General features: G+C 44.1%; 1 protein-coding gene across 4 annotated transcripts in view; it reads right to left on the reverse strand.

The window, feature by feature from the left end:
• Positions 1-440: 440 nt before the first annotated feature.
• The window catches only part of HERC2 (HECT and RLD domain containing E3 ubiquitin protein ligase 2), a 222,288-nt gene continuing 208,016 nt past the window's right edge, over positions 441-14,712 (reverse strand). For 2 of the 4 annotated variants that reach the window (XM_040425137.1, XM_040425134.1), the window contains 6 exons: positions 14,272-14,466; positions 11,461-11,573; positions 11,030-11,220; positions 4,619-4,724; positions 3,057-3,269; positions 441-1,337 (listed from right to left, as the gene is read on the reverse strand). In XM_040425137.1, the coding sequence (XP_040281071.1) occupies positions 1,065-1,337; positions 3,057-3,269; positions 4,619-4,724; positions 11,030-11,220; positions 11,461-11,573; positions 14,272-14,466 (1,091 nt within the window). In that variant the 3' untranslated portion in view covers positions 441-1,064. The remainder of the gene's footprint in view (positions 1,338-3,056; positions 3,270-4,618; positions 4,725-11,029; positions 11,221-11,460; positions 11,574-14,271; positions 14,467-14,712) is intronic. The other 2 variants (XM_040425136.1, XM_040425135.1) reach the window with 1 other exon arrangement.

Here is a 14,712-nt window from a genome sequence, read left to right on the forward strand (position 1 = left end):
AGGGTTGTTTCTATCAAGTTATATATGTGTCTCACCAATCGTCAGGATAGCAGACCGGTATCTGATCGCTGGGGGTTCAAACGATGGAGGACATTCACCAATTACAAGCACTGGCACTCCATGCCCACTTATGAATGGTGTGCAAGGTTGTGCATGCATGCTGGCGCTCCATTCCTTCTCTATGGAATTGGCAGAATTAGAGGAGTGCTGTACTCTTCTAACCCTGGCAGCCCGTACAAAATAAACTGAATAGTGGCACACGTGCAACCTCCAGCTCCATTCACAGGAAACTCATTCTCATGATTGGTGGGGATCCCAGTGGTCACACCACCATCGATCAGACACTTATCCCTTGTCTGTGCATCACAACCCCGCACTCTTGCTGCAAGACATTTAAAAAAAATACCAGGCTGAAACAGAGGCAACAAAAACCAGTCAAATACTGTAGTGACACAGTTTATTCAGAGAGACAATGGATTGCATATGTCATGGTACTAATCCGTTATATACATATTTCCCATAAAATGTAATGACTGTGGTAAGAGGCCATTTAAAGCATAAAGGGAGAGCGGAACTATACAAACAGAACTAGTGACAGGAAAACATTTGAATGCCCCTTATTTTTCTAATTTACATGTAACTGGAAGGAATACTGATCAGCTGCTTCTGAAAACGTCGTAATAAGCAGGTTGCCAGGAGAGGGAAATGAAAATGATTAATACTTTCATGTTTCTCCACTATACGCAACCATTATGAAATTACACAGGTATACAACACTACATAAGAAAAAAAAGAAGAAAAAAAAAAAAACTATTGCACTCACATGTAAAAGGCTGTGCTGCCTCACGATGGGACACTGCACTGATTTCTCTGTAGTAAACATTTACAACACATGATAAAACACAATAGAAGTGCAGTGTAATTAGGAATAGGCACCTATGCATCGCCGCACACAATGGAAAAGTCTTTCTTCATATATCTGTAGTATAATCTACTGCTAAGCTTTGGGCTGCCAGGTTCCCCTCAGTGCATTAGGAGAACCCCCTTCTTCTGCCTGGGCTCCCTTAGTGTCCCGTAAGGTAGTCCTGCGTGGAGTCTGAAGCAAATGAATCTGCATCTTCGTTATCAGAGTCATCGCTGCTGTCATCTGCGGCGGGCTCGCCGGTAAGTGCAATCCGTGCGTAGTCATCAGTGTCTATGGACTTGCAGAAGTGAATAGCGTATTTTAATTTCTCCTCCAGAACTTGCTTGCAGGAATATCTGGGAAGCTTCAGCAGGAAGAAACATGTATAGGATTCTGGAAGAAAATGATCTGGAGGATTGTACTTATCCAAGACCTAAAGAGATAAGAAACAAGAATACATATTAAAATCGTATGGGTATTTTTAATTTAAAAAAAGAATATATATATAAAAAAAAAAAAATCACAGTCTACTGTAGTAGGTCGACAAAAATTAGTCTTGCCGTATTCAGGTGAATCTCTGTACCAACATGAAAAAGTAGTAGTCAGCGGCTAAGTCTATGAAATCCGTTTTATTGGCAGCCATACATCACATCTCAAGCCTTCTCTTGAATGGTAACAACTACACATAAATGTGTCAGCCTGTATTTATGTGTGCTGCGAGAAGCCATTTGTAAGGCCTTGTGAGCTGTGCGACTAACCGGACATATTTCTGATGGCATTTACGTAGCAGGAAACAATTGGAGCTCTGTTCCTGGTAACAATGGATGCAATATGTACATGCCCTACTTGGCTGGATGTGAACAGTGAGTTATACAATCTGATGAGACCTGCACGGCAGTAGTGGGAAGCTTTCAGACTAGTACATGGGGGCATGTGCACTATTGCACTACATAAAAATGAGGGACTTCACAATATTTTAATAGAAAGTTGGGGGTACATAGCAAAAGGAGGCATGTCCTTCACAGTCCTACACATTTACCAAAGTTCAAGTCAGAAAACTGGCACAAGGGCAGCAGAAAATGCAACAAATTTATTAAGAGGCTTGCCTCTTAAAGGGGTTGGCCACTTTTTGGCTGCTGTTGACCAATGTGTATATAAGATATATATATGGCACTTACTAATATACTCTGTGTTGATGTTTGCTATATTTCATTAGCTATGTCCCATTGTTGGGTTGGGCTGATCGTCCACACAGAGGTCCTGTCCATAGGATGGCCTCTGATGGAGGGTCATGTGACCAGTTATATCACTCAGCCACCTCCAATCAAACACACTGCACAACAAGGCAGGTGAAGAGTATATGAATGGAGGAGACATCACATGGAGCTGATTTGTCTGGTCACATGACCCTCCATCGGCGGCCATGTTGTGGACAGGACCTCTGTGTAGGCAGCAAAAAAGACTTGGCCAACAAGGGGTCATACCTTAAGAAATATAGAAAATAACCCAGAATGTCAACAAAGGCTATATCAGTACAGTATGTGCCGTATAGTCATCTTACAAACAAACTGATGAAAGGTAGCCAGAAAGTGGACAACATGTGGCACATCTTATGTCAACTGACTGGTGTACAAAAAGCCAATCTTGAGCAAATCTGCCCATTCAGTCTATACCAATGGTAGTTTTTGTCCTACACATCACAGGAATACATTGACGCAAATAAAACCTCATTTTACACGCGAGGGTGCCATCATCTACAGCGTTTTACAGTGTGCAGCAGTTGTGTCCGTCTCCTGCCATATTTTACATCTGCAGCCAGAAGTTATATGTTGCACCCCATGTGCGGTATTACACAAAGTGGACCCATATTTTTTGACCGCCTTTACCCATGAAGCACATTAAAACCATCATGAAAAGAGCAGCCATAGATATGAAACCATATACCTGGCAAATCACTACTGGGAAGTTAGGGTCCATTCACACATCCGTGTGTGTTTTGCGGATCCACAAAACACGGACAGTGGCAATGGGCGTTCAGCACTTTGCGGACCGCACATTGCCGGCACTAATAGAATATGCCTATTCTTGTCCGCTATTGCGTGAATGGAGCCTTAAGGATGCACTTCCATCACATGCAAAGAAATGGCTTTACCTGAATGACAAAGTCTCTGCCTCTGAAGTCCGCTATTGTTCGGGGCAGTCTGGTCCTACCCCACACAAATCTGAGAAACAAGGACCGCTCCGTGTTGGAGAAGGATTCCATCACCTCCCAAAACCACTGAATGAGAGAAGCTGTGGGCTCAATCCCTTTATACGTGGCAACAGATTTCAACAGATGAAGGGGAATATCAGGGCTGCCACAGACCTAAAAAAAAACGATAACACGAAACAATTAGGCATTTTTTAACACAGGGAGGCAAATGACAGATATCTAATGGAAGCGCTAAACTGACACCAAAGTAAATAGAATATTTGCCTGATTCATTTGAATCAACCCCTGCTAATATTTTATAGAGACACAGTTCATCAACGCTAGCAAAATTAACTTGGGAAGATGGGAGTTTTGGAACACTAAAGCCCTATGACATTAAAGAAAATACTCATATCGCACCCCACAGGGACTAGGCTCAATTAATTGGATTTCTGATGGAAGAAACTCGGGCTGGAAACCTGCAAATGACTAGAATGTGCAAAAGAAAGTAACAAAGAAAAGAATATCGACATTAAATGTGTTACATTAGCTGTCACTTACTGAATGAAACAGAGCTTTGTAGTATGGCCTCTGCAGGTAATGAGATCACATCCCAGAAGCCGTCATTGGGGCCCTGTAAATGGTGGTCCATGAGGAGCAGGATACTCTACCGTTAATGGAATCCGTCATCTGTTTTATGCTTCTAGGGTCTAACAGCTCCAGTACATGCCGATGAGTCCGAACTAGTGTTGAGCAAATCGAGCTTCGTATGCTTCACCCGAAGTCGCTTTATTCAAAATTTTGGAATAATACTGTATGGAGATCCATCTCCGTACAGTATTAGTATGTATGGGCTCCGATGAGCCGAAGTTAGTTATTCGCGTTACTTCGTTGAATAACTTTGGTAGTTGATTTTTAAAGTGGAACACTACTTTAAAACTTGAAACTGAACTCGGCTTCAGTTCTAAGGTACTAGTCAGAACCAAAGCCGAGTTTGGTTCAAGTTTTAAAGTGGTTTTCTGCTTTAAAAATCAACTACCGAAGTTATTCAACGAAGTATCGTTTGACTTTGCAAATAACTTACTTCGGCTCATCGGAGCCCATACATTCTAATACTGTACGGAGACGGATCTCTGTACAGTATTAATCCGAAGTTGTGAACGAAGAGACTTCTGATGAAGCATCCGAAGCTCGATTCGCTCAGCACTAGTCCGGATAGTCATGAGCTCTAGCGGCAGGTGGGCAGCGCCATGAGATCATTATGCGCTGTAGCTGTCACTAGTTTAATTAGGACACCATAAAACTGGTGACAGATTGCCTTTAAATGACTTCTGCTCAAATTAGGAGAACCTCTGCTGCCTCCTGGTTGTACTCTGGTATTGCAGTGGTTAATGCGGATACATGAAACCCGTCTGTGGTAAACTGTGAAGGTAATCTTCTTAAATGGCTCCCCCTACTTGTGCCAGTAATGGTATTTTTCAGAGGCACATTCCAATTAAAGCCAATACAGAATGGGGACATACCATTGTTTCAAGTTCATAACCAGTAAAGAGGGAGAGAAGGGGCACTGGTACCACGCGCGCCATGCCTTCACGAACGGCAGCAACTTGTTCATCAAACTCATGTAACCTGTAAAGAGGAAAAAGAATAATGATCATTTTTAGCTTTCAATGGCTCCTTTAACATGAACAGGTAATCTGAGTGCTGATTACCGGTGACATGTCGATCCCTTAGTAATGAAGCAGTCATTGTACTGTATGGGGACTAGTGATCATTAGTATGGCGGTTCCCCGCAGAGATTTAGCATATTGTATGCAGCAGATGCCCGGTTAACACCAGGAGACATGCTGGTGAGATAAACGATCATTTGCATACCCACACGCTTGTTCACGGGGCTGATGAACAGGGCAATGAAACAAGCATTCGCTCACCTGGTTATCGGCCTTTGTAAGATACACCGAGATTAACACCGTGCTTCCAAATTTTGCGGAACAGATGTGGACCCTTTCCTTTCAATGGGGTTGCAAAAGATGGAGTCAGCACAACGTGTGCTGTCCACATCCGCACTTCCATTCCGTGGCCCCGCAAAAAAAGATAGAACGTGTCCTATTTTTGTCTGCAATTGCGGACAATAGGCGCTTCTGTCAGAGGGCTGGCAAAATGCCGAACGCACACGGCCGGGATCTGTGTTTTGTGGATCCGCAGTTTGGAGACCACAAAACACATGTGGTTCTCTGAATGAGCCCTAAAAAGGGATTAGCCACTTTCTGGCTACTGTTGACCAATGGGTATGTAAGATGATTATATGGCACCAAGATGTTGAAATTTGGCACCATTTTCTATATTTCATAAGGTATTCTCTCTTAAGCTGTCCACGAAGAGGTCTTGTCCGTAAAATGACCACTGATGGAGGGTCATGTCACCAGGCAAATCACCTCCATGTTTTGTCTCCTATTCAAACTCACTGTACCTGCCACCTGCACTTGTTCTGTTGGTGCAGTGTGTGAATGGAGGAGACATCACATGGAGCTGATTTGCCTGGTCACATGACCCTCTATCGGCAGCCATGTTATGGACAGGACCTCTGTGGACAGCAGAAAAGACTTTGTAAAGAAAGGAGAATGCCTTAAGAAATGTAGAAAATGGGGCAGCTATAAACACAGTTAAAGTGCGCTCTTCGTCTGTGCAGTGGTTGTTGCTACTAACATGGCCGGGCAGCCCTAGTGCCTAGCAACAGACAACATAGCATTTCATCAGCTGTACAAGGACATGTTTGGCTAAGATGGAAAGAGTCACTGTGACTGGCAGAGGAACTGGGGAGAAGAGACCCCATGTGTCAGTAGTTCACCGACAGGTTAGTCCCATGGCTGAGCATGTTTACTGCCAGACATCTACTTCCTGCCCCTTGAAAACCAAATGAATGCAAGAGCGGTCCAAACAGCTGAAAAAAGTATGGGGGGAAAAAAAACGCTTCGTTGTCCATAGCAACCAATCACCGCACAGCTTTAATTTCATATAGTGTTCTAGAAAAATGAAAGCTGCAATGTGATTGGTTGTTATGGGCAACAAGACAGTTTGTCTAAGGCCTTAAGCACACAACCGTATTTTCAGTCCGTGTCTAATCTGCATTTTTTGCGGATTGCACGCAGATCTATTCATTTCTGCAGGGCCACAAAAAATGCAAACGGCACACAGATGTCATCCATGTGTTGTCTGCATCTGTGTATGTCCGTCCCGCCAAAAAATAAAAAAAAAAATAGAACATGTCCTATACTTCTCCATTTTGTGGACAAAAATAGGCATTTTTCACAATAGGGCAGGACATGCGGGATAGGAAATTGCGGGACAAACGCAGCCTTAACAGGCGGACTGCAGAACAGATACAGATGTGGGCATGAGGCCTTAGGCCTCATGCACACGACAGTGTTTTTTCACTGTCAGTGATTTGGCTTCAGTGGTCCGTGTCCGATTTTGCTTCAGTTGTGTTTCCTTGTGTCTTCCTTTTTTTTTGTCTGACGGGGAAAAAAAGGAAGGTTAATGAAAAGTGTAATTTTATTGCACCAAGGTCTTGTAGAAAAAAACCGGACACAGACGCGGATGACATACCAGTTGTGCATCAGTTTTTTTTTGACGGACCCATTGACTTGAATGGGTCCGTCCTCCGTTTTCCACTGACAAGAATAGGACAGGTTACATTTTTTGGACGGACTGGAATCACGGACGCAGAGAAAAAACGGAGGACTATCAGTTTTTTTTTTACAGCTCCATAACAATTAATGGGACCTCCGCTAAACTGTGAAAAATGACGGAACGGACGCAGATGCACACAACAGTCGTGTGCATGAAACCTTAGAGACAATTTCTATAAATCTCCTAAAAAAGTGACAGATTGATTACAGCTACTGAAGATTAAAGGTTTAGGAGTTCGGTCAAGGTTTCATTTGTGGCTGGGGTTCCACTTTAAGCGATATATTCAACGTGTCAGGCCAGTAAGTAATCTACACAAGGGGTGAAGCGTTCTTTTAATTCTTCAGTCTAAATCCTGAAAATGACTTGAAGCTGGAACAGATGTTTTATAAATGTTTCTACCTACAGCGCTAGGATTAAAATCAGCAGAACTTTTGACTTTCAATAGCTAAGGGCAGAAGTACAGTACTCTTTCAAGTTTACATAAGGAGCTTCAATACTACTCTGGAAAGACATGAATCGCATTGTAAATCCCATCGCTTGCATTGCAAAGTGCTAAGCAGACCTCATGCAGTTCTCCAAATCATTTCTGAGGAGAATCCCAGGACTGCACCTGATAATAAAGGCCCGGCCTTCTCATCTTCACAAGGTAGGTAAAAGTTCTGCACATGTTCCAGCCAATTTCTAGCCTACTACTAAATAGCAGCCCAGTCAGACGAGCCGTTTTCTTTCATTTTCAAGTAGAAAGGATCACACCATTTACTGCGTTACCAGCCATCTTGGCCTTGGGTGTATTATGGGCTTGCACATGAGAGTGTACCCTTGCAGAGCGCCATTGTTCATCAAGGATACTAAACGTCTACTAAACCTTCACATTTGTGGCTTTGGTATAGTGACAGGCCTCTGCCATTTTTTGTCGTTTTCAGACGAGCGAGTTCCACGCACTGGACTCACAGGGTGTCAGCGAGAGCTCCCGTCCTGACCTCCCAGCAATGACAGGGGTTGCATAGCATTATACTAATTTATGATGCTATGTAACCTTTAGAGTTCTGGAAGGTTGGATAAAACTGACCGCAAGGGTTACATAGCCTTATAAAATCAATATAATGCTATGCGACCCAGTCAGTGCTGGAAGGTCAGGACAGGAGCGGCCACAAATTCACGCTGAGAGTCCGATGCGTGGAGCTCGCTCGTCTGAAAAGGGCCTTAGGCCTCTTTCACACAAGCGATTTGGATTGTGTCAGGATCTGTTCAGGTATAAAACTGATGGTTTTGCACGTAAATTCAATGTTTTTTTTCTGCGATTGTGTTCAGTGTGTGCGTCTCTTCTCGTCTGGATTGCATAGATTTTTCACATGCATGAAGAAAAACTGAAGAATAACCATCTACATCTCCTAGCGACCATAAGTGAAAAACACATTGCATCCGGATGCTTTCCGTTTTTCACACAAGCCCCATTCACTTCTATGGAGCCAGGACTGCATGAAAAACGTACAATATAGAACACACTGCGATAGAGATGATCAGTGATAAATTACCTTCATGTGCACAGACCCATTGAAATGAATGGGCCAGGATTGAGTGTGGGTGCTATATGTTCACTACATGCATCACATCCCGGACAGTTCTCTCGTATTAAAAATCTACCTATTCTAGTTTGAAATGGAAAACACAGTGGATCACCAGCCTGAGTGATCACAATTAACAGACGGCATGTCATCTCAACCCAACTAAAAAAAATATCTAAGGCCTCTTTCACACTTGCGTTGTTGGGATCCGGCATGCACTTCCGTTGCCGGAGGTGCCTGCCGGATCCGTAACAACGCAAGTGTACTGAAAGCATTTGAAGACGGAACCGTCTTCCAAATGCGTTCAGTGTTACTATGGCAGCCAGGACGCTATTAAAGTCCTGGTTGCCATAGTAGGAGCGGGGAGCGGGGGAGCGGTATACTTACAGTCCGTGCGGCTCCCCGGGCGCTCCAGAATGACGTCAGAGCGCCCCATGCGCATGGATGACGTGATCCATGTGATCACATGATCCATGAGCTTGGGGCGCCCTGACGTCACTCTGGAGCGCCCGGGGAGCCGCACGGACGGTAAGTATGCTGCTCCCCGCTCCCCACTACACTTACCATGGCTGTCAGGACTTTAGCGTCCCGGCAGCCATGGTAACTATTCAGAAAAAGCTAAACGTCGGGTCCGGCAATGCGCCGAAACGACGTTTAGCTTAAGGCCGGATCCGGATCAATGCCTTTCAATGGGCATTGATCCCGGATCCGGCCTTGCGGCAAGTCTTCAGGATTTTTGGCCGGAGCAAAAAGCGCAGCATGCTGCGGTATTTTCTCCGGCCAAAAAACGTTCCGTACCGGAACTGAAGACATCCTGATGCATCCTGAACGGATTTCTCTCCATTCAGAATGCATTAGGATAATCCTGATCAGTATTCTTCCGGCATAGAGTCCCGACGACGGAACTCTATGCCGGAAGACAATAACGCAAGTGTGAAAGAGCCCTTAAAGTGCTTGTTCTCTCTGACCCTATTCTGGTTTTCCTCTGCCAGCTGGTGCAGGATGAAGTGGGTAAGCATATAAATATTCAGTAGCATTTAGCACCTCTGCCACCCCTTGTATAGAAGCATATTAAGGTGGGATGTATGGCAGCCGTTAACACAACGCATAACAAAACAAAAGCGCCCACCACAGATTTGTGTCCAATATAACAAGAATAAAGCATATGCCGTTTTGCTATTTTTCTTGCATGAATAATGCAAGCTAAAGACCATTACCTTCAATTAATAAAAGCTGGACTTGTACGTTTTATTCCTGCCATGCACCAAATGAAATTTGTAGCTAGATCTTAGATGTATTTTCAGCAAACACTGCCCCCTGGCAGCCGCCCTGGGGAATTGCAGCAATACAAATAGTTCATGGATATTATGTTATATTTTATGCTCAAAATGTAATTTTCTGTTTGAATAATGTTGTACATTGGACATCAAACTCAAAATTCACACTTCCCACTGTCTACATAATACCAATTTGGGTTTTTGCATGATCTAGAGGATTTGTACAGCCGTATTACAGGCAGCAATTGTCTTTACTTGCTGATGGCGGCTACCAACTTAATAATCTCTCCTTGCACAAACCAGACTGTGGCAACTGCTAAGTGAAGACGGAGCTTTTTTCAGTGATCAGCACTTTCTGATCTCCCCTTTGGCTCCCCAGCTGTTGAGAAAATACAACTCCCAACATGCCCCGACGGCCTTTATAGCTCCATCCGACTAGCGACTAGCTACTGAGGTGAATCATAGCCAAGAAGCTGGGCTGACACCAAGGAAGAGAGAGGCTGAAGGCCTTTTACATGGGATGTGCCTGGACAAACAATGAAGCTGTATGGGGACGAACATTTACAGTACTAACCGTTCATCCCCATACACCAGCGATGATTGCTGCATCTAAATGAATCTATCAAGCGAGTTGCCCACTTTATCAGCCATGTAAGAGGGTCCAAAGGAATCCTCCTAACTGGATTAGGTTGCAGGGGTGCAGGCATGCTTAATCACGAGGTGCATCGCTCGTCTACAGGTCACCTCCTATGTCACAGAGGAAATGTGCTGCAAACTCCCTTGGATGTCACGTTTCCATGTTGCCCTATGCGATTTTTGTAGAGTGATTTCTCAAAATCATGGCCAAGCATGTAGAACAGGGGTCAGCAACCTTCGGCACTCCAGCTGCTGTGAAACTACAACTCCCAGTATGCACACTTGCTTCTTGTAACTCCCATAAAAGTCTAGCCCCAGCCTTATGCCTCTTTCACAAGTCAGTGAATCATGGACACATGCTGTCCGTGGTCTCCACAGATAGTACACCTACCCATTGACCTTGGGTCCATGGTGACACCACAGAAGCATGCCCTATTTTTGTCTGCGATTCCGGGTCCCTCATGCACATTATAGTTTCTGTGTATGTTAAAAGCACAACATGGATACAATCGGCGTTGAGTCTGTGGTTTTCACCGATTTAGGAGATGCTCTGGAAACCAATTTTGGGCCTAACAATGTCCGTGGAATATGGATGACACATGGAGAAAAAAAAAAAAAAAAAAAAAGTGGGACACATGGACAAACCATGGATTCTTCACGGATGAAGCATTGACCACCTTGTTGTGCAAGTCATCACAGACAAGTGTGAATGAGTACTTTATAGTGGCGGGCTGACACAGTACAGCACAATTGCTGTTCTACGCACCTGTAGCCGATGGCGAGCCTTACATACTCTGCTCGATTGTCGAGGGTTATGTGTGTGTGCTTGGAGCTCAGCTGTATGTCCTGACCACTTGCACTGGGCACAGTAAAAGGAAGAATCATTGCTTCAAATTCCTCTGAGGTCGCCTCGTTGTCGCGTATATACATAAGTCCAGGAATAAAGTCTTTATCCACCTGAAAAAAGAACAGAAGGAAACGATACCTTTCAAAATGCAAATGTTGCCTATGAGGTTAATTTTCTGTTAGGACCTGGCCAGTCAAGGATAATCTTAAATTACGCGCTTATCGTGAATCTTGAGAGATTATGAATTAGGATTTCTTTCTACCACCACAAAGAGAGGTATTAGGCTACTATGACAGCGAGCGCTCTCCTCCTGATATTAACATATATTATGTGCTTAAAGCCCAGCTTACCTCACTGAGGTCAGCAATTGTCAGATTCATGCCCGCCAGCTGCTTCCACACTGGTTCAGCCAGATTAAGGCTTAGAGGGCTTCCTGTTCGAATTGCAATTCCAAGAAGCACACCTAGAGAGTAAGAGAGCAGAACAGATGTAATAGCTTGAGAGTCACTAGTTATTCACCAGCCCACATGATGATTCTGAATAGAGCTTTCAATTCTGTACTGCAAATATGAAAGGGAGCACAAAGATCTGACAGCTATGGGCAAGATGTCTATTCTTCTGTACTGTGCCCCAGAGTAGAACATAATATAGGACCCTGGATTTTCCTTTTCATCTATATTACTGGTATTTTAGAAATAAGCCTCTAAACATCCAGCTCTCCCTAGCCGGCTGCAATGCAGTATTCTGCACGCCTGCTGGCACCACAACAGATTTCTTTCTGCAAATACTTAGCATTTGATAATAAAGTAGTATACACTGCAGACCTGGAAGGTGTTCAATTCCATGCGTTACCTACAATTTATATGTTCTACTAAATTTGTGCTTCCACTGAATGACTGCACCAAACAGATACAGGCACAAAAACACTGCATTGTAAAAGGGAGGACATGTAAGACTTAGGGTCTCTACTGCATTACCCTTGAAGGAAGCGGTGCAATACTCAGTCATATCATGAGGGTAATACCTTTTTCTAATATGTGTAAGGACTGCGTAAGCCTGACAGACATGGCACGCCTATTTAAGACAGAAAAGCAACTGTCTACGAAAAATGATAGCATCTAGCAATGGTGGAATCACTCCACCAAAAGCAAGGAGAAATGCAGCTGCCCGGTAGACCACCGAATTACATTGTCCTGTCAGATACAGCATATGGCGGTAGCGTGAATATTCTACCTACTGAAGGGAGTAATGTGGTGCATGACTGAACGGAGTAGGCCTGTCCTATACAGCATCTAGTGCAATGCGACTGCCTAGTACAATTGTGCAGGAAGTAATGTACATGTCTGGGGCACTGTGTAGGCCAGGGATGGCCAACCTGCGGCTCTTCAGCTGTTGTAAAACTACAAATCCCACCATGCCCTGCCATAGGCTGATAGCTGTAGGCAGTCTGGGCATGCTGGGAATTGTAGTTTTGCAACAGCTGGAGAGCCGCAGGTTGGCCATCCCTGGTGTAGGCTGTCCAGTACCACATCAAGCAATAGCACAAGTAATCTCTTGAAGGGCGAGATGAAGATGCCTGGTACAAATCAGAACTGACGAGACATAAGGCGGATGTCTGTTCTACCTCACAACTACGGAGGCTGGTCCATACCATTGAAGGGGGTAAGGCTGATGCCTGGTGCATGTAGTACTGGAGAGGCTGGTCTAATACGGCACCTAGTGATAACCCACTCATTCTGCCCATTGCAGGGCAATGCAGATGGCTGGTGCTCGCAGGCATGTTACATACAGTATTTAGCAACAGCGCAATTTCTACGCCTTTGAAGGGGGCAAGGCTGAATCCTGGGGCATGTAGGACTGGATAGGCTGGTCAGACAGGGCACCTAGCCATAACATAATACTCTGCCTTTTGAAGGGGGGTGGTAATGAGGTCAGAACTGTGTAGGCTTGAAGAGAAGGCATTTAGCGAAGTGCAACTGGTAAAGAGGGGTAAAGCAGGTGTTCTGAGAGAAGAGGTATGTAACAATAACGCAATCAGACTACGTATGAAAAGAGGGGAAGACTTAAAATAGCGGTGCATAATGCTGCAGATTATACTCTTCAAAACCTACAGAAACCATGCAATGAGGAATGGAATGCACGTAAAGCCCCTTGCCCCATAGCACTTTAATGGCTAATTATTGTCTGAGGGGAGGGAGGCACCAAAAACTGCTAGTCCCTACTGGATGCTACAGATTTTTACAATGCAAGTTTAATTCTTTATCTATGTCTAACTAAAGGAATAAAAAAAAAAAAAAAAAAATAAGGTTTATTCATTATCAGGATAGTGGGCTCTAAGCAGTCGTGCCAAGGTCTAAAGTGACTCCCTATCCATTCATCTGATCAGTGAGTGTTCAACCGCTTGGACCCCTATTGATTGCCAGAATGGGGGTAGCGTTCCCTTGTGAATGAATGTAGTCGTAGGTCGCGAATCACTGCTGCGACTACATTCATCTCTAAGGGGGTGACGGAGATACCCAAGCACTGCACTCTGCTATCCATAGCAGTCCCATAGAGAATGACCCCTGCCGATCAGATGGTTAGTCCCTATGAAGGAGAAAATATGAGTATAATGCTGCCCGTTATGCCAGACATTACATTCTCTGTTTCTATATATATATGGACACATAGGTGGAGGATGGCAATCACATGGCTAAATGTAGGGAATAGCGCACTGTACATGCATGATTGTATCCAATGGGATAGCATAGAAAGTTTAGCCCATCCAATGAGGATTAGGTGTGTATGTATAGTTTAGGATGACTATGTATTACTTGAATGGAAGCCCTCCCTGCTTGAGCATTTTCCTTTGTGTGTCGAATGTGTTAATGCTCCTGGCTGGCCGTAATAACCCTTACACTTCCAGAGACCGGTATTCTACAACACCGATCCTGTGGACAGAGGATAGCTTTAGAACAGATTTGCTTAACCAGTGAGGGGGTGAAAATTAGTGAGACTTGAAATGTCCCATGATTTGATGGGATAAAGTGAGACAACACCTTTAAGGCACGGTACTAATTTACAAAGATTTTTAAAGCAGTTCTCTAATTGTCCGACATCTGGATGAGATAGAACATCAGATTATGACTAAATGCCTTCTCTTTTCCTGAGCAGGAACTTACCAAGAAATCTAAACATATTCATGTGAAGGGTGGTCTTAGCTGCAGGGTTCAACAGGAAGCAGTCCCTGTTAGCCCCAGACTCGTCTCTTCCGTTTGGAGTCACAATGAGAAGTGGAGTCAGGCCATTTTGAAGCTCTTCGCACATTTCTGCAATGGATTCGCTGTAGCCACCTCCGCAATCATCTACAGACTCCCCTAATATGCAAAAAACAACTGTTAGTTCAATTTGACTTTGTGACGACTGGTCTCGCTGCACATGTGAACACTGCAGTTTTCCGGATTCTACGTTACAAGCTCTGTCAGGTTACATAGGGATCGTAGGTGAACAGCCATTTTCTGGAATCATACACTCCAAAGGCTGTCTTCATATCCTAACCTCCATCAACTGAGCTATAATCATATTAGCTTTGTTTTAGTATAGAAGTGCTTATTGTGTGTATT

Source organism: Bufo bufo, chromosome 3 (genome assembly GCF_905171765.1).
Source record: "Bufo bufo chromosome 3, aBufBuf1.1, whole genome shotgun sequence".
NCBI classification, from domain to species: domain Eukaryota; kingdom Metazoa; phylum Chordata; class Amphibia; order Anura; family Bufonidae; genus Bufo; species Bufo bufo.